Source organism: Prinia subflava, chromosome 4 (genome assembly GCF_021018805.1).
Source record: "Prinia subflava isolate CZ2003 ecotype Zambia chromosome 4, Cam_Psub_1.2, whole genome shotgun sequence".
NCBI lineage: Eukaryota > Metazoa > Chordata > Aves > Passeriformes > Cisticolidae > Prinia > Prinia subflava.
In genome coordinates, this window is record NC_086250.1 from 3,058,425 (window position 1) to 3,083,466 (window position 25,042).

The window sequence follows — 25,042 nt, forward strand, 5'->3', positions numbered from 1 at the left end:
AGGACCATGTTTGATTTTCAGTGGAACTCCCTTTAAAAGAAAAGCAGTTAGAACTAGCTTAATTTTTCATGTAGCCATTAACTTCTTTAATGAGAATCTGCTGGAACAAGGACACAACTATTCCAGAGCCTGGCTGAGCATTGTTACTGCATTTAAAACTGAAATGTGCTTTTAACTTTGCAGCTTGTGATGAAAGAAAGTTTTTGCATCAGCGAGAGTTCCTGGCAACACTCAGTTTCTCAGAGAAGAGCTTGGGTAATCTCACAGAAAAAGAAACAGTGCGATGTGGCTGGGTGCCAAGGTCAGGGACAAGCTTAGGACACAACACAAGAATCAACTGGGTCCATTGTCTCCAGCAGCCAAAGTGACATAAAGCATCTTTCAAGCAGCCAGAATATTCTTCTCCCACTGGGAAACCGGTTTTGCCCTGTTTTGCTGCTTCTTTTAGCTTGGCTCAGAGATGTGAAAAGGCGTGGGGTGATGCTCTCCCCTCCCCTGCACCCCCTGGCAGTTCCTGATGGTTCCATTTCACCATGGACACTCCCTGAGGGACACAGACACCACTCATGGGTGCTGGGAATTGCTTGGGACAAGAAATGCCTTGGGAGCAGCCAAGGGTGTGTGCATGTGTCCATTTCAACGAGAATTAAATAGCAGTGCAGCAAAATAGGCCATTCCCATTTTGCCTTTGATTTGGACTCTGGAAATATTCTTACAAGAATGTGATTTCTGCAGAATGCCTTCTGAAAGCACCAACATGTGCTGTGGGAGGAAGATATTGCCTTCTTTACTCCAGACTCACCTTAACCTTGCCCCAATTCTACACAGTCCTTTTGCATTTTGCTGTTAGAGATGCTAAGCCATTAGTGTGACTGCCTTGCTGTACTAACCCGAAATTATTAAATTAAATGTTTATGAATTTGGCTGCATTTCCTTGCTCCTTGAATGGGGACAGTTCAATACAATTTCTAACCTGCACACGCTTGCAGCCTGGGGGCTGTGAGTCACGTTTGCTTTAAAAGAGGCAGCACTCCCAGACTGTCACTCACCTGGGTTATTAGAAACAGAGCACTTTAAGAATTACTCTGCCACCTCCTCACCTCTAAATATAGCTGGTGTGCGTGGGTCTTAAGCGATTTAGCTAGTCTGAGAAAAGGTCTCATTCCAAATAATCAATTAAAAATCCATCATTTTAAGAACTATGCAGGCCTCAGGCCAAATGCATCTTGGATGTAATACCTTTGACTGTTTAATGCTGATATTAATTATTTGTATTACAGCTGCAGATCTTAACTCAGGATGAAATTTCTCTGCACTACCCAGTAGCAAGTCCTGTTCCAAAGAGTGCAGTGTTTAAGCAGGCATGATGGACAAAGAGCAGCAGCAGAAAATCATCATTATTCCTTGCTTCACGGATGGGAAACTGAAAGACAGATTCAATGACCTGCCAAGGGTCACATAGGAAAAAGACTAATTCATAAATCCCACTACAAGGTCTTAAACCATGAGATTTCCTCTCATTCTTTAATCAATAATAAAACACCACAGATGTCTAAGAATCTAATATCTGCAAAACTGCTCCAAGGTCTGTAGGCATAGTACAATTAATTTCCATTAAGAGCAATGTGATCTGAGGACACTCTGAACTGGCCAGAAAAGTTGGCCTTGCAGACTTTGCAGGTTTTAAATACTGTTTTAATAGACAACATAAAAATCAGGGATAGTCTCATTAAAATAAAAATATGGGGAAACAGTTGCCAAACCTTTGACCCAAGTTAAAACCAAATGAACTAATTCAGGAAGTAAACCAATGTTTTTTAAAAAATCAGGTCTAGACAAAGCAGAGTCTTTAGGTGGAAATATTTATAATGAATTTTCCCTTTCTGAATGAGGATTTTGTTTCTCAGTATTGCATGTTGTTGTTTGACCTTTAGGGCTGTACTCAGCCACATTTTTTAACTCCTTCCTCCCCTACTAGCACAAAGGATTACCAAGAGAAATTCTCAGAGATTCACCTGCCTGAAGGACTCGGATTTCAGGAAAAGCATCGAGTATCAAAGAACTTGCAACATGATCACAGGCATCAGAAAGGCTGAATTGCATGAGACAACACCTGCAGGTTACAAGGAAAAGTTCACCTCACTCAGCCCCTGTAAGGCCAACACAGGGAGCTTCCATAAATACCTCAACTCCTTCTGCCCAAATCCCTCTGCAGTGTCTTTCATGTATTTCCACAAATGTAACAGGAATCATCACCAGGCTGTGCAATACATAATTAGACTTTACCAAGTATAACTTTTGAATCTTCCCGTCACCTTCTCTCAATGTTTGTTAAATGAGTAGAAAAAATAAAAGTAAAAAATTATTACTGGTCCAATGAGCCTGAATGTTGCAGTGAGTTATGGTCATGTCTAAGATTTTGTGCAACATACACATTACTGACATTAATGCAATTGCACAGTTAAGCATATATATCCATTTTTAAGTGTTTTGACAGGTCTGACTTTTATTTTATGCTTTTGAAGAATGGAGCTAAACTGAAACCTGTAGCTACTGCTCCAGTCAAAAAAATCAAACAATAATACTCATTTTATTACAGCATGCTACACTTAGAGCATTGATACCACCAAAAAAATAGGGAAATTAAATTTGTTACTTTCCAACCAGTTTCAAAATTCCAATATTCCCAAAAGGTAAATCAGCCTAACAAAACATTAAGAAAACCTTTGGCTAGCACATTTTAACCACCATTCTGGAGAAATGTAGAAATTCTGGTTTAACCATTCATTCTGTAGAAAGACATTACAATACAATATAGTACAATACAATACAATACCATACAATAAAATACAATGCTATTTTCCCTCCTTGCAGTGCCACACAATGAACTTTGATTCTCTAAGGAATTTGCATAGGGAGCCACCCACTATTCTTTATTAAAACTGTTGCAAAAAAGCACAGAAGTGAAAAATCAAGTTCACTGCTGTATCAGAGGTGCCAGATTTACTGGCTGGCACGGACTAACTAGCTGGAAACTTTGGCCCATCAGTGTTTATTCTGATAAGTTATCTCTAGGTGTTGCAGGGTAAAGTTCTTAGAAAATAGATGCCATTGCTGTTGCTTTCTGCATTTGTGAGAGGTGAGATGCAGACAGGCCCTACTCATTCAACACCTACTCTTAATCTTCTTAACCAACAGGAAAATTCAGCTTTAAAGGAGGTGCCACTACTTATGACTGTGGTTATTTTTCAAAATCATGAGAATGAGTGAAATCCTTGCGTGTCACTTAAGCTGGATGTGAGCCATGTCCCAAAAATTAGAAAAAAAAATCTTTTGGGTCCTATAGGATTTGGATTGGGTCTATTGCAGAGGAAGAAACAAATCAACTACATTTATTTCTGCAAGAATAATTGTCAAAACCCTTGAATTCAAGTCAGTACAGCTCATTAAGTAATAGCCATATTTTAGGTGTTTCTGAACATATTGTAAAAGGCCGTGAAACTTTGTAGGTGGTTTGTTTATTCAATAAAATTTAGTGAAGGAAGGAAACTTGCACTCCTCCTCATGGAATGAATGGAATGTCCACAGATTTTAACAGCACCTTCTGTGGAAGGCCAGTAGCAGAAACTCTGCATTCAGGCAAATCAGACCACTCTAATGTGCCCTTGACCTCCCTTCTGTAGCATTAATATCAATTTATCTGCCTTGTCAAGGGAAGAGTAGAGGGAATACTGAGAGGCAAGAATGAGTGATAAAGAGTCCCTGAACTGGTTTCAAAAGTAGAGGGGGCACAGTTTCAGAGAGGCTTTTCAGAGGCTAAAAATGAGATGGTGCACTTGAAATTTCAGAATTAAATGACTGAAGTAACTTCATGAAAGTTTTAAAGAAACCATTACTGAAATGTATTGGTGAACAGATATCAAACCTAAGAATATGGGGCTAGAATTTGCCCTTGGCTTGCAAAGTTATGCAGGGCAGCTAAAGGGGCTCACTCAGCTGCTGCTGTCTTTGTTTTGGCTGCTCTGGGCTGGGAAAGCAATGAAGTGTCTGAGTGTATCATGCAGTGCAATGTTAACAGCTGGAAAAAATGGTAATAGGATAGAAATAGTCCACACTTCCAAACCAAGAATAATCACTTAATTCTGTTAAAAGTTAATTAAATATATTATAAAGTCAAGGGGCAAACCCTGCAGTCTTGCCCAGGAGGAACAGTCAGCTCCAGCACTAAGACAGAACTTGGCTTCCATCCTTCATCTGAAGCTTCCTCACCAAAAGGCTTCTCTCACCTCTTCTTGTCGATCATTCAGGTCGTTTTTGAAGTAAAAATCCAGGCTGTGATCTGCATATTCTGGGAGCCTCTTGCCAGGGCACTACGACATGGACTGGCAGGAGGTGGTGTGACAGGGATCTTTGCTTTGATCCTTTCTTAGGAGACACTCAAGCACATTTCTCCAACACTTTTCAACCTGTAATGCCATGAAAATCCTTTGCTCCACTTCACAAGAAAGTAGTTTTTCTTGTCCAAAGGCAGTTAATGCTACCATTGGAGGCCAACATTCCTTTTTGCAAATAGGCACCTGAGTGGAAATTAGGACAGGGTGAAATGCACCAAGAGCTCAATTCCAAATAGTCTCGGTGCAGCTACCAGGGAGGGAAGCTATCTTCCACAGAGAGGAGAAAAATCCTGCTGTTCTTGAAGTGGGAAGATGCTCACTTTTCTTTTAGGAAGCCTTTCTCATTCTCCCTTGCTGTACAGCTCCAACACTCCTTCTATACATATGCATATATTGATGATTCACTAGAGCTACTTACTGTCAAGGACATATTTTCCCTTCAGCTTCAGTACACCCAAATATTATAGTAAAATTCCTTCTCCTGTAGGAAAGTGGCTCATTCTTGCTGGAAGAAGGCAAGGTTACTGCTTTGCCATCCCTCCAAGGGAAGGAGGCACAGACATGGTTTTTCAAGCTCACAAAAGCAGTGTGTTTTGCTCCATGAGGAAGTGACCTGTCTCAGATCTGTAACATCTCATGTTGTGATGACTCCTCTCCAACTCTGAATTCAACACTCCTTGTCAGAGTGCTGGAGATGGGAATAGAAAAGGGGTGAATTCAAGGTCTTTCACTGCTGCATGGTAAAAAGAGGCTCTGTTCCTCCTGCCTGCCTTCACCCCAGGCAAGGCCTGTGGATACTTTCCCTGCAGAAGGGCACAAGGAAGCATTTCAGAGCTCCTGTGTGCAGTGCACACAGGTAAGAAAACCTGGCCGAAGTGTGAAAAGACAGATTATAGTGAAGAAAAAACAGCAACCCAACAAAAACCTGCACAGCTCCCAGAATGATGTTATTGAGGACGCTATTTGTCATCTGCTGCATAACAGAGCATACATTTTGAAACAGGCTGGCAATTCCATTTCATTCACTCTTCTCTTTCCTATTCCACTAGTGTCATTGAAGGTAAGCAGCAAAGTCACCCTCTTCATGAATTTCTCAAACTGAAATGCTCTCCTGAGGATTGTTATCCTGCTGCTATGTGATCTAGTCTGGAAGGCTGCATGTACCAAATTAAAGAGAACTCTATGAATCAAAGCTGAGAGACTTGGTGCTGAGATACATAATGAGCACAAGAGCACATGAGGCCTGGTCCTGCTCCCACAGAAATGAGCAGCAAGGGTCTGATTCTGATTTTGCTGATCCAGCTATAAATCAAGAGCAACTTCACCGAGGCACACATGAGTAAAAAGTGAACAAGCAGTCTTTCAGCCACTAAATTCCCAACATATCATGCATTGTATTTTGTACAAAACATTGTCCCAGCTTGACTTTGCCTGCATGGCCATCCTGGGACAAAATGGTGAGGATTTATTCAAAGTGTGTCTTAAGGGAAAAGCAGTTATGATCCAGCAGAGGAGTGGGTTAGCAGAGCCCACTGAGCCCCCACCAGCCCAGCTGGATTAAAAAGAAACAGGGAACCTCTCAGAGTCTAAACTAAGCAAGTGTACTTCTCTTCCCCTGCTGTACTTCAGATCCTCCTGAGTCCTGAGCTGGAGGCAGGTTTTGATGACCAGATACCTGTTCAAAGAGAGAGTCCATAAAATTTTATGTGTTTATGAGCACTCTTTATTCAAGCAAAATTGACAGTGCAGCTGAAAAACCCTTTGTATTTTGAGACTTAAAACAACAGAGAGCATCAAGCTAAGCCCCAATATGATATAACAGCCAAAAGATTTTCACCAGAACTAGTTAGAATTGCAGTGGCAAGGAAATTAATTAGTTGCCACAGAATGTAACAGAGAAACACTGATTCTAGTGGCTTGGAAGGCAAAAAATATAAATGGTATTTTTGTTAAGGCATAGTATTCATCAGAAGAGGAAGGCTGAAGCTTTGAGAAAGGAAATTGCCCATATTTACCAGAGGAATGTATGATTTTGTGATGTTCTTTGTAAACAGGATTGCTCCAAAGAAGATCATCACTACTGAAGAGAATAATTGCACCCTTATCATATCTTTTACCTTTTTAGTGAGAATTGCCTGGCAAAGAACCATACACGGGGTCACAACGCTGTCCAAAGAGGATTTGTGTTTGAGTAGTGACTGAGTATTTGTACTCTATTTGTATTTGTGGCCTATTATTACTGGGCAGTATAAGGATCATTAAATGAAAAATGGTCCCTGTCCCAATTAACTTTTAAATCAATTACACAACTCCTTTTTTCTCTAAGCTAAAAGATGAAGCAAGACACAGACTCTTGTCTTGCTACTGTGGCTTGTTTGTTTTTATTTCCCATCCCAGGGCTTTAGGGAGTGTGTTTCTGCTAAGTATTTCTGCAGCTGTTCAAAAGCAATCTTACTGCACAATACAGTATCTGAATAATTGTCTCGGGTGACTATTAAAGTCTGCAGCTGCCCCATAAAACCACGAGGAGTAGTCTTGCACCACAGCAGAAAATATCCAAGAGCCAACCCTGCGGAGTGTAATTTCTGCTAGGAGAGAGCCACTGCAACTGAGTGGAGATTTGGGAAGGCAGAAGGAGCACAGGGAAGGCTCTGGACCTTAAATTGTTTCTTTTCCTGCCGACTAAGCAAAGCTGCTGATTGTTAAATATTGAATTGTCTGGATTCACCCCCAGCCAGCTGAAGTCAATGGACAGACATGGAGGAGGACTTTAACCTGTTACTCATGGAATGTTTGTCTTCCCCTTTGCCTCTCTGTCTCTCCTTAAAGCCTTTTACATACTGCACTAAAGGAACCCCTTTAAAGCCTAATGTATGGTAATGCAGTTTAATTCTGGTTGGTTGGGCTGTTGGGGATAAAATGAGCTGGTTCCAGGTAATTTTGCTGACTCTGAACTTGGCTCTGTACAGCGAGCTGGAGGAGGGGAGATTACTAATAAAAATAGCTGTGCTACCTGGGGAAGCTCTGCATACTGCAAAGGTACTGTTAAAGTAGGCCCCACGATTGCAGATAATTGATATTTTAAAACAGTGACATTTGCCTCACAGTGACTGCATTACCTGCCTCTTAACCCTTATGTAGGAACAGCTCACACACAGATGTAACTCCCAGACAAGTGGTCTCCGGGCACTCTTTTCTAACTTTACAAAATCTACTCACTTTGCATTCATTACACAGCTCCTTTCAGTCTGGGAGTAGGACACGGGCTGAATGGTTGAAGGCAGAAATCTCCTGTCTTCCTTTCCTGCAGGATGAAAATAAATCCCCCCCAAATCTGGGGGGCCTGTTTCTTCTCCCCACACCCTCTGATGCAGACCTTCCACTGAATCCCACACCAGACAGTGGTACCTGCCTGTTGGAAGGGCAAGTGATTACTACTGATCAATATTTTGCTTACACGAGACATTTAATTCTTTCAGATGGTTGCTCCTCAAAAATAACCATCTGGGCAATAGTATCCCTCTGCTTCCCTGCCTTCAGCTCTCACAATCATCACCAAAATGCCAAACAGAAGCTGCTCTATTAGCTAAGCATGGTTCACATCCCATCAGTGATATATATATATACAAATAAAATGTTAAGAAACTCCAGATTTAGATGACTAGTAATGTGCATCAGGATCATTTAGCCTATTGACATTCAACTGTGGTATGAATCCAGTTAAGATTAACAGAAACCAGAAGTTCAGACCATGCTAGAGTAGCACAGAAACCTCATGAGAAAACGAGCTTGCTTCAATCCACAGAGCCAAGCTCTCTCACTGCCTTACATAAACAGGTACATCCACACAAGTAGTACAACGTAGGATCAGGGAGAGCTTCAGAAATGCATTTTATAACTTTACCAGTTTATCTATAGACATACAAGGTCTGTCTGTTGTTTACTCTGCCTCTTGTCAGCAGAGAGAAGTTAGCAGCTTCCTGCTAGATACTTTTTATCATCTCTGTCTTCTCAGTTGCTCACTCAAGCCTTCTGTGTGCAGTTGGAGTGTGACTGTAGCAAGAACTCTTCCAGTCTGGTCTCCAGCTTTATAATTTCCTTGTGTCTCTGGAGCAGAGAAGTAGTACAATAACAAGTAAAACCCACTGGACTCTTATATAAATGATCAAAACCTCAATGTCTTAAAAATCATTTTGCTCTCTACACTCCGTCATTTCAATCTGTGAAATTTGAAAAGCATTCTGCTTTCATAGTGAATGCTTTCTCCCTCTGCTACTTCAGTGTTATTTTAAAGGATCAGGTTTTGTTCTGTGAGCTGTATGTACTTACGTTTAACAAATAACTCTCTCATTGCATTAGTTTAAAAAAAAAAGTTACTATGGTGCCTGCAAAATCTGTTTTATGGCCATATATCATCTTCCTTGTCCTTTGCTGGTAATAATATCTTGCTTTCCTAACCAAAACAACTGTACAGCTCAAATAGCATCACAAAAGCTGAGTGAAGCTTTCCCCTTCAGTCCAGCATGGGGCTTTAAACACTCACCTCACCACGCATGCATTACTGCCAGCTGCAAGGGTGGTTCTGTGCTGCAGATGTATTTCAGGAGCAAGATAGTTGTTGCAGTATTCTTATGCAGTGAAAAAGGAATCAAGGCAAAGGAAAAAAGGTCCTTGTATAGACCTACTAAAAAGATTTTCCAGTCCCTTTCAGAGTTGTTCCTCCAGTGGCACATCAAGCAGGTAGGGCACAGATTATAGATCATTTTCCTGTGTTGTGTTCTTTCTTATGATTGCTCTGCACCTGACTTTTGATCTGGAAGATTTTAAGCAACATTAGATGACAACATGATAATGAGCAGTAAATGAGCTTTGTGGGCTCTCTGCACAAAGTATAAATGATGTATAACTGGGATATAACCACAGATGTAACCACTCCTGTCCTTTGTGGAGTTTGTATCTTTTTCTCTCACTGCCTGCTGGTCACCACCCACTGTGACTGATCACTTCAATCACTTATTATCATTTCTGTCTCCCAAATGAGCATCTGGAAATCTAAAAAAAAAAAAAAAAGGGCAAATTCCAGTACTGAGAACTGTTGTCCTCTAAAGAGTGGCATGAATAAAAGACTGGATGGTCACTGCTCTTTCAGTGTTAGAAGCTCTACCAAAAAGCAACTTATGCCAGAAAAGCCTTCACTGAGCTATACCCAGCAGGAAGCATTCCCAAAGGAACAATGATCCTTTCTTGCAGTTTTTGAAACAGTTCCCTGGAGAAACCAGACAGCAGCTTGAGGTCTTATGAAGAAGAGGAAGTGTGTGAATCACAGTGAAATTACATAGGTGTCAACATTTGATACAGTGAAAGTGCTTCCTAACCAGAAGGTGCGGGTTTTAATAGAGCAGCACAAAAAATTACTCAGGTCCGTCATACTAAACATTTTTGCAACAGTTTTCTTGTGATATTTAAATGGCATTTCTGATTTTAAGTTAAAATATGGATTGGCTCTTAGTGTTCATGATCTGCTTTACTCTGTAAAGCACTGTTTTATTTCATGAAGCAGCATAATTTGCCAGTTTTACTTGGAGAAGAAAACTAATTTATATTATCAAGGTGAACAAAAGCCCTTGTTTTTAAGGTGTGGTGAAAATGTACTTGGTTGCTACCTTCTTTACCCCTCTAATTATGGTGAATAAATGGAGCCAGAGAAGGAGACAGGACAGAACAAGTCTGATCAATACTTGCCTGTCTTTTGCCCTCCTTGCAGTTAAAAGAGAATGACTGCACTTATCTGGCCTTCCCGGGGAGTATCCATTCCTTGCTGGAGGTTAAATGAAAAACTCTTTTATTCCCACTTTTATGCTGACCCTAAACTCGTGTCCTGATTCTACTGTCTCTGGCTACACAGACAGTTCTTCAAATCAATGGGAAAATTGTCATAAAAACGGGTTGCTCACATGAGTGAGGTTTGCAAGATGGAGCTCTTCACGATCAGTACAACCCTGGGCTCTGGGCTGATATGGCATCTCTGATTTACAAGATTAATCCCATTAGCATCCCAGGGACAATTCACATGAGTAAGAGCTGTGGGAATGGGCCCCTCAGGAGCCACTATCACCTCGGTTATGTACCCAACCTCATTCCCAAATGTTCCACAGGCACTTCATACTGTAAAGAAAAAACAGACCTTGGGCACGAGTTCACTTCTGCCGTACAGATTGTGGCCCCACTTTGGCACTCTTCATATTCTCTGCCCTCTAAGAGTCTTCCCTCTAAAACCTGAAACTTTTAAGTGGTTCAGGGTCTGCAAGAAATCTTGGCTTCTCTCGTTTCTTTCCTTTTCCCCCTTTATTTCAGTCTTGCTTTTTAATTTTTTTAATTTCTCCTTTTCAGTTTTCCCTATTTTTCTGATTTTATTTCCTATTTAAATATTTTCCTTTTATTTTTCAGTTTCTCTTTTTTCTTTTTATCTCTCCTTTTATCATCTTCTTCCCTACCTTGCTTTTCTAAAAAAACAAAATTCTTTCTATTTTCTCCTTCTTTCTTCTTTTTCATCCCTTCCTGTCCTTCTCCCTTCCTCCTAATCTTCTTTCTCAGAATTAGGGGTATTCAAAGAGGGTAGGGAAAAAAAATTAACAAGGTGTTTGCCTCAAAATTCAAAGAATGCGAGTATAGCAGCTTTCCCAGTTTGAGAAGCGCTTTTATAAATTCACATAAATCAATCTGAATTTCCAGTTATCTGAAAAACTGAAATGTAAAATCCAAAGGAAAGCATGGAAATAGTAGAATTTATGCTTCTTTTTATATCCTACCGACAATGAATGAAAATCACTTTTTTCCCAATTTTCTGTTGTTTCTAAGTGTAGTTCTGAGAACTTGTGTAAATCAATTATCAGCTTTTCTTCTCAAGTATAATAATGTGTGTTTAGTTTTACTGATAACTTAATAGGTTTATCTGCTTTTTAAACTGACTGCAGACACGGATTAGAAAGCCAAACAAACAAAAAGGTGGTAATAGAAGATAATTACAGTTTTATTTCAGTCACACCATGTGATTATGATATGTGTTAGGTGTGGTAAAAAAACTATGAAGATACAATTCCTGCCTTGAACTAAGGCACGAGCTGCAGAAATTCTTCCACGTTATTTGAAATAAATCCATTCCCTGGGATGGGCCCATGCCCCTGTGAGTTTTTTGTTGACTTCAGCAGAAACACGATTTGCCATGTTCTTAGTGAGAACGAAGGTTGTTGAACCCAACTCCTACCAACATTTCAAAAGAGTTCTGATACTACAGTCCCTGCTCAAATGAGTTTTGTTGTGTTTCATGATTTTAAGAATTACACAGGAATCTGACATGACATGACAGGACATGAAGCACAGAACATTAGTGAACGCTGAATATATGTACTTAAGAGTAGAGATTTTTCCATAAGGATGAAGCTTTAAAAACTGGATCCCTTTCTGACTGTGTACACATCTTTAGGATTCATTTTGAACCCTTTGCTAGGCATCTGATGCATTTATCTCTATCTTTTTCAGTCTTGTTTATCATGAGCTGCTTAGTCACAAGCATTGCTCCTGTTGATGAGGAGTGCTGTGGGAATAGCATAATTCTGCCTGAAGAAACTCGGACACCGGGTTCCCTCTGTCCTGTAAAAAATGATGATTTTTTAGCACACTGGTAGAAGTCTGTGGCCAGCTGCAGAGTTCCTCAATTTTCTGTTTCACTTTGCAAAGTAACATGACGAATATCTATTGGAACAGCGCTGATGGCTTGGCAATACAAGCACATTTAATTTTCTTGCCCTTTGGTAATAGTTAAGGCCCACCAGAACAAGGGAGGGGACGAAATACTGAGACTTTCAGGCAAGCTTTGAGCCGTCTTTGGGATTTGCACAGCGTGCCTGGGCCTTTAATTTCCCCGTGTCCAAGGGTGATCAGCCAGCAGCGCTTTCCCCGCTGCTTTCCACTCGTTCTCCTTCTCTTTCCGCCAGGTTTGCCGGGCTCTGGGCCCGACCCGCCGCCGCGGGGCTCCGTGAGGGCGGCCCGGGCGGGACCCGCCCCCGCGGCCGGCGGGGCGAGGCGGGGCCGGGCTGAGGGCAGGGCCGGGCCGAGGGCAGTGCCGTGCTCGGGGCAGGGCCGGACCGAGGGCAGTGCCGTGCTCGGGGCAGGGTCGGCCGGGAGCGGCGGGGCTCGGGCAGCAGCGGGGCTCGGATCGCCGCGGGCACGGCCGAGGTGCGGGCGCTGCGAGGGGGCGGCGGGAGCGGGGAGCTCCGTGTGAGGGGGCGCGGGGAGGGGACCCGGCACCTCCGCGGGGCCAGGCCGGGAATCAGCAGCTGGATTGGGAGCGGAGCCTGCGGCGAGACGGTGCTTGGAGAAATCGCGTTTGAAACACGCACAGACAAGAGGCCCCGGTGGTGCCGCGGCCCCGGGACACGCGTGGGAGGGTGCGAGCCCGGCCGCCGCTGCGAGCCCCCGCAGCGGGCTTGCAAACACATACCATTACTATTATTGCTGCTGCCCGTGTAGATCAGGCTGTTTGTAACCGTAATGAGCATATATCCCTTAAAACCCCCGCGCTGCTTGCGTGTTTGCGGTTTGTTTCTCGCAGTTTGTGCTGAAATCCCTTCCATTTTGTGCTGAAGGCGGGTCTGGGCATGCTGGGAGCTCGCAGGGGTCACAGGGCAGGCAGCGACAATGGGCAAATGTGGCGGAGCTGCTGCTGCTGCTTCACTTCATTTTCGTTGTGTGAAACGCCGTGTGCTGTTTGCTGTGAGACGAAGTTAAAAGTAGCAGGACGGTTCTGTTCTGTCGTTTTAGCAAGATTGTTAAAATGAAATAGTTACTGTCCGTTTCTGAGAAAAGCCCTCGCTGTGTATGTTGGGAGCTGGACTGTGGTGAGAGAGGAGGGAGAGTTACATTGAATTAATTTCCCATGGTCCACAGACCCTGTGCTAGTTTTAGAAAGGATAAGAGCAGGATGCCATCACCACAGCAGACAGGTCCAGGCAAGGCTAGATTTATTTTCACTGTATTATCACTATTATCGCTGCTTACCTCCATCCTGCCCACTTCCCCACCGAGGACGTGCCTTCAGAGCAGCTCTTCCCTAGTGCTCTTTGCTCATCAAGTTCCCCTTGTTTGGCAATAGCTGACTGTGCTGAAAGCAAGATGAGAGGTTGTTAAAACTGTAATCAAGTGAATATTAACATTTTTATGACTATTGTTAAAATTATATCGCGGGAAGTAAGTTAACTGTAACGAAAAAAAATTCATTTATTTCAGGCCCTAGTGGAGCTAAGACATTCTAGCTGTATGGATTCCTAGGCACTAAGTGCATGGTTGAAACACTTGGTGGGGCAAAAGCCAAAGTCTGTGCAGGGCAAAAATGCAATGTGCATGGAGATGTGCTTTTTTTTTTCATCTGCATTCACTCCTCAACACCTCTTAACTTTTTGGTGTTGATGAAAGGTATGGCCTCCACAGGACTGTGGTACAAAACTATAGGGTTTGACAGTGTCTCATTGGAAAGAGACTTCATTAGTTTAAATCTCCCATGCTAAAAGCAGAAATAGTCCTCTCCTTTTTGTCATTACAACTTAATCTTTGCCTGTGAGTCATGCTAAAAGCAGTTTTTAAGAACAAGGTCTCAAAGGGGAAAAATGCATGCTCAACTCGGTTTGATCACAAGTGACTGCTGGCTAGGAAGATACTGGTTAGTTTGAAAGCTGGAGTGCAATTATAATTGTGTCATTTTACACACAAAAAAGGGTAGGCAATACTAATTTTCCTCTTTACATTCTGTAGTGTTCATAGCATTGTCACACACTCCTTCTATCCTGATAACTGCTTGAGGAAATTTGCTAATTCAAATGAATTGGTCTGAAATTGGTCTAACTCCCTGTGTTATTTCAAAAGAGTACTAATTTCTGTGACTAAGTGTTGTTTCTGCAATTACATTAAATATTTTGGTAGTTTGTGCTTTGACAGTTTAATAAGCGGTTATAATAGAAGCAAAATATTATAATTTATCATCTCAAGGTATTATATTATGCTACTGTGAAAAAATAAACGGGGGGGAAATTGTTTGAAAAGAAACTTTCCACGGTGGCAAAATCATGCTGTCATTGCAGCGATGCTAAAAAACAAAGCTATTAACACGATGTTGTTGTCAGAACTTTGGGTTGCAATGATGTTAACTTTACCTAACTTTATTGTTTTGTAGAGGTCGCCAGTGAGAAGGGGAGAAATGGCCAAATCCGCCCAGTTAACCCAGTTAATTAACAATGACGTCTTCCGGGCATTTGCTACTTATGCAGCCATTGTTCTTCTAAAAATGATGCTAATGAGTCTGATCACAGCATATTTCAGGATCACCAGGAAGGTAATCATTTGGAAATACTGGCTGGGAGAACAGACTGACATTTGTACTGAAGCACAGAGACATCAGGGCTACTTCTTTTCAGCTTCCAAACACTGCTGCTGTTCATTTCCTTCTTCCACCCTGTTCTGGAGGGATTCTGAGTTTGGTGCTCTGCTGGTCTCAATTGAGTGATGTCGTTAACCTAATTACAAGATAATTATGAGACTTTCTGTAGAAGGAAAGGATCCAAAAGCACTTTCAGATAATTTGTCAGGAATGGTGAAAAAGAAACTTGAGACCTTCCACCTTGTAGTTGCCTGTGTTTTCTCAGCCTATTGGCTTTACTGCAGGCTTGTCCATCTCACAAGAAGGCTTTATCTAAATGCATAAATTACATTGCATTAATTTGTCAGCACACAAGCTATGTATGTACAGGCTGGGCTCGAGAAAGCAGTATTGCAGTGAAGATTGTGTTATTCCCTGTGATTTTAGCTCCAGGTAAGTTAGGTGAGGTTATTGAGGCATTGGTAAAATGAGTGACCTTTAGAGCAAACTTCCTTGACTGGATAAAACATTTTTGGCTGCTGATGTCACTTGTGTGCTTGTGTTTGAAACAGGCATTTGTCAACCCAGAGGACACAGCAACATTTGGAAAAGGGGAGGCTGCTAAGAAATACCTGAGGACTGATCCAGATGTTGAACGTGCACGCAGGTAATACACAGGAACCTTTAAAAGTTGTTTTAAATAACAGAATAATATTAAATCAAGGAGTTAATTTCACCCTGTTCTCTGTCAAGCCTATATGTATTTTATGGTGTTTTATGTTATCTAATACATTAATGAGTTTAAATGAAGAAACCATTTGAGATTCAAATGCTCAGTGGGCATTTTAAAAACAATAAGCCACTGTCTGGTTGTAAAAGATAACTCTTGGGTAGTGTCCTTTCTGCATGGGCAAAGTGGTGAGAACACTGTAAAATATGACCATAAGTTGATGTAGTTCATGGCAAAATTTTCTATTTCCAAAATCATAAATTTCAGGATGTTGTTTGATACACCTGTGCTAACAAGGAAAGCTTAAATGGAATGCTTTCCATAGGATTTTTATTAGATAAAGCTAAGTTTATTTTTGTACCAAAAACTTGAATGTCAGTGAACTCTTCTCATTTAAACTTCCATTAGGGAAGATTTTGAACATACATACCAATGCTGATTTAAGAACATTACATCCTTGCAAATAAAGGCTGTTGTTTTATAAAGTATATTTCTGTGTGCCTCTTATGGATTAAAATCTCAGAAAGAAGAGCCTAATCCAAGTGGGCTGTGAAGATGTTCAGCTCCTTCCTTTTCTTCCCCTGAGTGGTTCAGGGAGTTGTTGCTTAATTTCACGGATGTTACGTAAAAAATGGAAACTTTTATGGTGAGGGGTAATTCCTTTCTCTTTGTAAGAGGCCGGCTGAGTTGAGACTGACTTTATGACTCATTTAATTCAAATTGTTGTGGTAGACAAATGACAACCACCTGAGTCATTTTCACAGAATAGATATGTAAAACACTGTATTATCAAATCCTCTTTTGCTGTTTTGTAGAGTGTTTCAGACATCCCCAGACCTAGTAAGTCAGCTTGGTTCTAGTTACCTTATTGGTGTTGCAGCATCCATATTTTCCTCCCAACTGTGGTTCTTAGTGGAAATTCTTTATATATTCTTCTGCAAGCTTCATGGCAACAGATAATGCCACATAAATTTGGCATGGTTTCTCTTTTGTATAAGTGATTGGAATGTGTTCAGTTTATGGGGGATTTCTTTTTTTCAAGAAAAAAAGATTGCTTTCTTCAGAGTGTCTTTATGGGAAATGAGAATAAAAATCCCAGAGGGATATGTTTCCTTGTAATGATAAATATATTCTAAAAGCATCTACAAGACAGTGCCATGACCTGATTCCAGTTGGCTCTGAAATTTGACATCATTAATAAGGCTTAGACTTGTTTAAATCAGTAAATTGGCTGGAAGTATAATTTATCTAAAGAGGTGAAGGGAGCTGGGAAGGTTTAGGAAGGAGTGTGAAAGAACACTTCAAGATATGGAGTTCAGTCTCAACACATTTTTAGCAAATTATATTGTGGTTTCGAAATCTCCAACGTTTTTTCAGCTATTTTAGTGCTCAAAGTGAAGAAAATGAAGGAAAAGCATAACTGTCACACCTGTTAGATGTTCAAAAATAACCTTCTTCAAGATGATGGAACTTCATGAACATTGGATGGAATGGTTCCTATGTAGGATATTTCATATTTTCTTTAGGGACACCACAAACTGGATTTATGAGATTAGAATAAACTGTCTGGGCCATGAACTGTAATAGTTTCAGTCACAGTCCTCCAGTTAATTGATGTTAATTGAGAGAGGCTCCAAGAAAACAACTACCTCTCTTCTTCCCTCACTTTGCATTCTTGCACACCCAGGTCTTTCAGATACCTCGTGTAAGTCCTTAATATTACCAAGATCCTGGGGAAAAACTGATACCTTTCATACAGAAGATCAGAACCTTACAAATGTGGGGTGCAGCAGGAGAGACCAGAGTGATGTCAGGTGGACATACCAAAATTGTTTCCTGCAGAGGAAACCAAGAGTTGTTGAATAGTAGCATGCTCTGAAGATGCTGAAAAATAATGAGGCTTGAAGTGGTTTATTCAACAGAATATAACACTTAAATAACTTTGCTTCTTTCTGCAGAGGCCACCTGAACGACCTGGAGAACATTGTCCCGTTTGTTGGCATCGGGCTGCTGTACGCTCTGAGTGGCCCTGAGCTGTCCTCGGCCCTGCTGCACTTCAGGATCTTCACGGGGGCCAGGATCCTGCACACCTTTGCATACCTGATCCCCCTTCCCCAGCCTGGCAGGGGTTTGTCTTGGGCTGTTGGCTACGCAGTGACCTTCTCCATGGCCTACAACGTCCTGAAGGCAGCGTGGCTCCTCTAGCAGAGCTCCTGCATCCCCTTCCACATTCCACACAAAGTTTCCAGCACTGTACTCACTGTCTTGAGTAAGCCAATGAGTCTTCCTCATTGGTAACTGGAATTCTTTTCTTTTTTTTTTAACAAAAGCTTTTTGTTCCTGTTCAGAAATGTTTCTTTTCTGGAGGAAAAAGAATCCTTCTCCCTGTATTCCCTGTTCATGGGTTGCACTGCCAAATACCAGATTGGATGTTCCCTTTGCGATTTGTCAAGCGCTTGCAATTCTAAACATGCGATGATGCTGTATTGATAGAGTGTTTGATAATTTTCTACAGATGCACTATTTTGGGCTTTAGCTCTGAAGTCTAAATCAATAAAGACAAGATTAAAAAAAAAAAAAGCCTGTTAGTATTTTTGTTTTCATTTTGACTCTCCTCACTGCAGCCAGCAAATAGCATGTCACTGTGTATCAGGAGGAGATTCCAATCATACAGTTCTTTGAAGAAAGCTTACCTTAATAATAAGATATAACCAGTAATTCTGGTCTTCTTGTAAAAAAAAAATCTTTGATGCAAATGTTTGTATAATCCACTTGAGGATTAAAAAACCTAAACCGTTGCAGCTCCATTTCTTTCAGTTGAATAGATTAAAAAGAAAGAAAGAATTTGTGCTAAATTCTGTTTCGGAGACACTGGTAAAAATTTTAATTTTTTTTTTGAGGTTCCTGCAAACATAGGTTTTGTGACTGGATAAAGTGGACTGGATAGATCCTTTGTAGAGGATTTTTTTTCATTTTTTAATAAATTCAGCATAAAATGAGTGACACTTGCAAATGTAGCTATCAAGTAATTCAGATGTACATACATAATTAGTTTGTGTGTCATACTGTCATAAATATGTGTGTGATAGGAAATCTTGCTCTTTGCTTACATCTTTCTATGATGTGTTAATTTGAAATGCATTCTTTAAAGACTTTTCCTCGGCTTCTTTTTGTTTGGTTGGTTGTTTTGGGGTTCTTTAGGAGCTCTGACTTAAATAATGGCATAAGATTTTGAGTGACCCAGAAAGGTCTTTACATGCAGTGTGCTGGTCACTGAGGAGTTTTAAGTGGCAGAAATAAGAGCACAACACGTGCTCCTTTCCTACCAAAGCTGTGCCCCTAAGGGATGGCCCAGAGAGGAGAAGGAGAGTTCTCACTGCTGCTTCCACATGCCAAAGATTTTGTTTTGTTTTTTGCATGGGAGCAGTAGTTGTAGCACTGCAAGAAATAACACTGGAGGGCTTTCCTACCTACCCACAGTTGTGAGGTGGAAGTTGGTGCAGTGTTGTTAGGCTGCAACTCAGATGGGTGGCAGGAGGAATGGGGAAGAATTCAGACAAACTGATGTAATCCAAAGAAAGCGGATTTTAATTGCAATTTAGGTGTAGTGTTTGTCACGTCTACTAAAGAAGAGAGGGTAGAACTTGAAATCGAGGAGTTAACACTGATTTACCAGAAGTTAAATCTAACTAATGAGTAAAATAACAAAGAGCTGGATCCTCTAGAAGGAGGTTGAGAGGAGATGATGGTTAAAAGTTGAACATTGGGGAGCTTCAACTCCTGGCTTGGCAGAGCAAGCACACATCAGCACCTCTGTGTTAGTAGAGACTCCAACAGGAAACAAAGGCTTTTGAGTTTCTTCTCACACCTTTTTCCACCAACCTGTGCTGTTTTCCTCCTGTTCCTTCTTCCTCTGCTAGGTTTTATAGGATCTTGAGAGCATACCTTGGATGGTATCGTTGTAACAAAGGCCACCATCTCTTCAGTTTGACAAGGGCCAGTGATGGAGGGTGCAGGAGCAAGGCTGCAGCCTGGAACTGTGTCCCAAACCATTGTCACAGCCAGCTCTCATCAGTCTGTGGCTACTTTGGCTTCCTTATATCATGACAACAGCATCTCAAACTCTTATTTCCTCACTACTTTGTAGCTTGCCTCTTCCTCCCAGCTGTGTGTCTTTCCATCCATTTAAAACAAAGGGAAGGTGGGCACTGTGCAGAGGGCCCCGTTTGAAATTCAGCAGCAGAGCGAGTCCTCTCCTTCAGCATGGAAAAGGCTCTTCAGACAAGAATGGTTGTCAATGCCAGGCATATGCAGGAGCAGCATTTTCAGCTCCTTTTGCATCAAGCTTCTGTACAGAAATCTCATTCCTGGAGATGTCTCTAATTCTGTGATCTTATATTTGAAACAGAACTGGTTTTAAATCCTTTCCATTTGCTCAGTGGTTTCAAAGCCCAGAACATACACTCGCTATGTGCTGAGAAGTAGAAAAGATAAATGGAAGCCCTTAGAAATACCTAAGAGTGATTCAATATTATTCTGTGTTTCTCTTGCATTTATTTTAAACCTATATTTTATTTTCCTTTGCTCCCACAAATACCATCTGTGCATCTGGGCGGGGTACATGCTCAATCTGGGAAATGTGCCTTACCAGATTCCGTCAAACGCCGACTGCCAGCTCCACATAAACTGTGTTGGAGTGGTCCTTGTCACACAGCTCTTGCATTTCTCTGTCCCTGCCCCGTAGAGGTGCACTGTGCCTGTTGTACAGCTGTAAATTTTGAAAGGGTAGCATATTTCAGGAGAGCTAGCAAAGGAGGAGGAGTGTGTTGGTTGAATTTATTACTCAGCTAAGCTGAATTTTCACCTTTTAAAACACGCACGTGGATTTCAGACTGCTGGTATCAGGTTCTCTTGCAAAATCCTTAAATGATGAAACAACTGGCTGTTATCAGCAGGTGTGCTCCCTTTGACCTGGTGAAAGTACAGAAAGGGCTGCCCCATGGGAGCCATGCAAAAAGAGGTCAAACCATCAGCTTCTGTGCTTCATTTCTGTTTATTATGCACCTCATTCCCACCACCAGTCTTGGGCAACTGGAGAAACTACAGGGTTTCTTCTCTCTGCTCAGGATTCCTGGCATTTCGTGTTCTTCTCTCAGTATGTTGTGTATCTCTGAGTTTGAAGCACCTCAAAATGCCAGCTGACATTACCTGGTTAGCTGCCTTCATCTCCGAGGGAATTTCATGGGCTGCTTTGCTTTCAGAAGTGTAAATCTGAGCAATTTCTCAGTTTTTGTTTGTGTGGGTAACTGCTCACAAGCCTTTGGGCAAAATTACTTGGTGCTGGTTTTCCTGGCTGCAGACACATGCACTGAAGGCACAGAATTTTTCGGATAGATGATGGCTGGTGAAGAGCTCTGAGCTAGGACTTGCTGTTTGATCATGACTTTTTGTCCTGTCACAGTGAAGAAAGTGTTTCAAAACTATAAATGATACATTAAACATTTCCTGGAATTTTCAGAAACAAGTGTGTGTCTGAGCTTCACCGCCTTCAAGGCATTTATTTCAAGAAGCTGGGTCAATGTTTCTGTAAGTGATGGAATTGCTTGTCATCAAAATACAGAAGAAGAAAAGCCTGGGCTCTTAACTCAAACCACTTTGGGGTTTGGAAAAATTCTATTTACCTGAAGCCGATTATTGCTTAGCTGTGTCTGTTCCTAGTTATTTACAGAAATAAATTCAATCTGAATTTTTCATGGAAAATGCTTGTAATGTATGTCTTTTCTAAGAGCAAAAAAATAAAAAGCAGAACTTTTAGAATATCTCTTCTAAAGTGTTGTCTGTCATTATTCAAGCTAATGGAATTTTCATGTTAAGGTTGAAGATTAAGAAGAACTTTTCTCTTTTCCAAATGTTGTCCTGCCAACTGAGAGGGCACCAAGTGCTCTCTGAAAGGCTGTATTGACATGTGTTAAAATGCTCTCATGATTAAATATCTCTGGCTGTTGGACACTTAGAAATCTAATACCTCTTTGTGATTCACTTAAAGTGATATTCAGGCTTGCAAATCTTGATTAGTGACTCCAACTCATAGATCCTGAAGGCTAAAATAGATCATTAGCTCCTTCAGCCTGACCTCTAGTGGAAAAGCTGCCATGGAGTGGCTGCCCTTCTGCTGAGGTTACTCCAGTCACAGCAGGACTTCCAGAAAGGTGTGTGATCCTCATTCAGAGGCCTTGGAAACAGGCATTGATTCACTCTTTTCTGTGACATTGGTTCCCTTTGTTGTGTATGTGCACTAAACTTAGGCTTCAAACACACCATAGTTTGTTTTTGTTAGCATTTTTTAAAAATTGAAACAGTTCTTATTACATTATCGCAGTGCAAGGTGAAATATGAGATATTTTAATCAGGAATTTTTCTCCTACAAAGCACTCTGCTCCAATTGAGCAGTGACCATGCAATCTCCACAACTGAATGCTTTTACACCTGGTTCTTTACTGGTGGGCCCTGGTGTGCATCACCACTGACAGCATCATTCTTTTATTTTTTTCTTTTTTTCTCATATGTGGGAGAACTTGGAGAGAGCTTAAGAGGAGGAACTTCCAAGGAACCTGTCTTTTTACTACCAAAAAAAACCCCAAAAAACCCCCAAACCAAAAAAAAAACCCAAAAAACCCCCAAAACCCCCCCAAAAAACCAAAAACAAAACAACCAAAAAAAAAAAGAGAGAGACAAAAAAAAGACTGTTTGAGACTCTTTGTCTCATGGGTACTGCTTGTCTAGTGAGGTGGAATAAATTCAGAAGGTAGTGTCAGTCCTGTAGAAAAAATGAGGAGAAAAAAGAAAAGAGAACTGAAAGGAAGGAAATGATAGCTTGGAACAGCATTGAGGAATAAAATGGATGAACACTGGTAGATGAAGTGGTAAGAGAGTCAGGTACCTTTCTGCTTTGTAAAATTGCTTTACTATCTCCTTGAAACAAGTTGATGTTTAAGAATTTTCTTTTTGTGTATCCAGTCATTCAATATCTGCAAAGAGCATTATAAACACCTCAGATGAGGATGGAGAAGACCTGTGGGCTGTGCAGATAATTCTGTTTAACCAGTTGCCTTCAGGCACCTGTGGTACACAGACCACTGCAGGGGGAGATGGCACTTGCCATTGTGTGCCTGTAAAACTGTCCCCAAAGTGGCATCCCACCTGCAGTAGGGAAACAATTCCTTCTCACTACAGGGCTTTCATGGAAACCAGAAAGGACCTTCAAAGGCTGAGTTTGGGAGCTGGGCAGAAAGGTTCTGGAGGTTGGAAGAATTTCTGAGCTTCATCTCTTTAATGCTCACTGTAGGAGCTGTAGGGATTAGTGCATGTGGAATTGCCACAGAAGTGCTCAAGGTAGGTTTAAAATTCCTAATCTCTGAGTATCTAAGAGACTTAAATAATTGCTGTAGAGGTAGGGCTTAATCTGCTTCCTCTTCTGATAGAAAGTGACCTCAATTTTCCTTAAAGAGCCTGCAGGACTGCCTCGTTTATTTAATACTGGCAACTATACAGTGGAAAGTTGTTTACTATGGGATTTTCACACCAAACCAGGTGTGGTCCATCTTACAAACTGCATTTCTCAGAGGGTAGGGCTGGCAGCTCCCATACTCATCTTGTGAGGGTTCTTTCTGTACTCTTGAAGGGATGTTTCCACAAGAATCAGTTTGCTGTGAATACTCTGGTGCTAAAGTTAGTTTGGGCCATGTAGCTCATGATCTTTTCTTGTTTCTCTAGCAATCTGGAGTTTGCTGTTGATCTCTCCTTGTCCTCAGCTGGGAGAGGGTTCCAGTGCTGCTGCTCTGCCTCGTTAGCTTATTCCACTAATTTTGCATCAGTACTTCGTGGTGATTATAATGAAATATTCACTGCTAATATGAGTGATAAACACTAGATTTTATCATTTGCTCATGGAGTGAGGGTTCAGAAGTTTTGGCAGACTGAAATTTATTTTGATGCTCGGTCCTTGGGTGGAGTTTGAGGTACCTACTTTCAAGGTAAATGAAATTAGCTCTGCAGGCCCTCTTGGTTTTCCTGGGGATTATTTTGCAAGCCAAAGCCAGGGTACAGTTTCCTTATTTGAATCTGGGGCTCAGTGGCAGCATTGTTTGATTATGGCACTTCCATTTAGATTCAGTTCATTTAGAGGAATCCAACATTCTGCAAGCAAATCAGACTCACAGTTATCCCCACTGTTAGGAAGGAATAAAATAGCCAGATTTTCCCTTTCTGTTTTTTCAGTCTTCCCTTCAACCTTTCCTCGTTCCCGATGAGAAACCAGCAGTTGCCTCAGATCCATGGGCATGGCAGTAGGGTTTTCCTTCCTCTCCTAATTCTTAATTTTGTGCGTGGTACCACTAGATGTCCCTCTTTGGCTTTTTTTATTAAATTTCAGGACTGGACCTGTGAAGAATAAAGTAGCTGTGCTCTGCATCTCTGGCAGATTAAGTTGTAAGGGGAAAATATTTTGCTAGACTTAAAGAAGACACTTATAATAGATATTAAGACAAAAGAGTGTCTCTGTACAGTGAACTTGTACTAAAAAGAAAAAAATGGAAAAAGTGACCTTTGTGAAAACAGAATATGTAACCTGTGGCTGAAACATTAGAATGTTTTGTGTTGTTTTGCTTTTCTAAATTAACAAGGCGCCAGGTAACTGCAACATCTGAATTCTTCTACGAGGTTCCTAGAGAATGATGCAATTTTTATTTTAATTACCTGCTATTGTTTTTGATAGGTAAACACATTTTACGATTTGTATTTAGCAGTAAACTGAATGGGACTGAGGCTGTTCAAAAACTTGAAGTGAGTAAAGAAGCAGAAATAAAACTCAGAAGCTGTGTCTGTCTGCCACAATATCCAGAGGAGAGACTCAGGACAAATAGTTTGCTTCAAATTACCTTGATAGTTACAAAATTCGACTTGGGAATTTAAAGGTGCTGTAAAAAATGTTGCTTGTACTTGAAAAAGCTGGGATGCCCTATAAAGCAATGTGTGCACAGCAGATTTACTTGTCACACAAAATGCCAGGGAAGTGGTGGGGGGCATCTTTGAGTGATCCACTTGGCACAGAGGTGGAGTACAGTGTCAGCATAATGAATAGGAGCTTGCTTGGTGGATGGAAAATATTTTAAATTGAGTTTTTATTTAATGGATTTGAACTTTTCATGTCCAATTACCTTTTTGCTGAAAGAGAACAATAATAATAATAATAATAATAAAGTGCAAAGGTTCAGTTTCATTCTAGAAATGGGGAAATGTGCTTGGAGAGCTGTCAAAAGGCACAGTCGGATCTCAGGAGCATGGAGCAAGGTAGCTAATGCTCTGGAGTGAGTGCCCATCAACTCCTTTTGTGGCTTTATGTGTCCTTGTCAATGGTAATGTGGCAGAATGGGATGAGTCATGTACAGGGACAGATGGCAACAGAGAGTTGGTTAAGGTCAGAGAAGTAATGTCCTTGCAAGGGGGTTTATA

At 41.2% G+C, this 25,042-nt stretch overlaps 1 protein-coding gene across 1 annotated transcript; it reads left to right on the forward strand.

Annotated features, from left to right (window-relative positions):
• Nucleotides 1-12,469: 12,469 nt before the first annotated feature.
• On the forward strand, nt 12,470-17,853 carry MGST1 (microsomal glutathione S-transferase 1). Its single transcript, XM_063395179.1, has 4 exons — nt 12,470-12,629; nt 14,620-14,778; nt 15,375-15,469; nt 17,491-17,853. The coding sequence occupies exons 2-4, from the start codon at nt 14,644-14,646 to the stop codon at nt 17,735-17,737; spliced, it is 477 nt and encodes a 158-aa protein (XP_063251249.1). The 5' UTR covers nt 12,470-12,629; nt 14,620-14,643; the 3' UTR covers nt 17,738-17,853.
• Nucleotides 17,854-25,042: the final 7,189 nt, after the last annotated feature.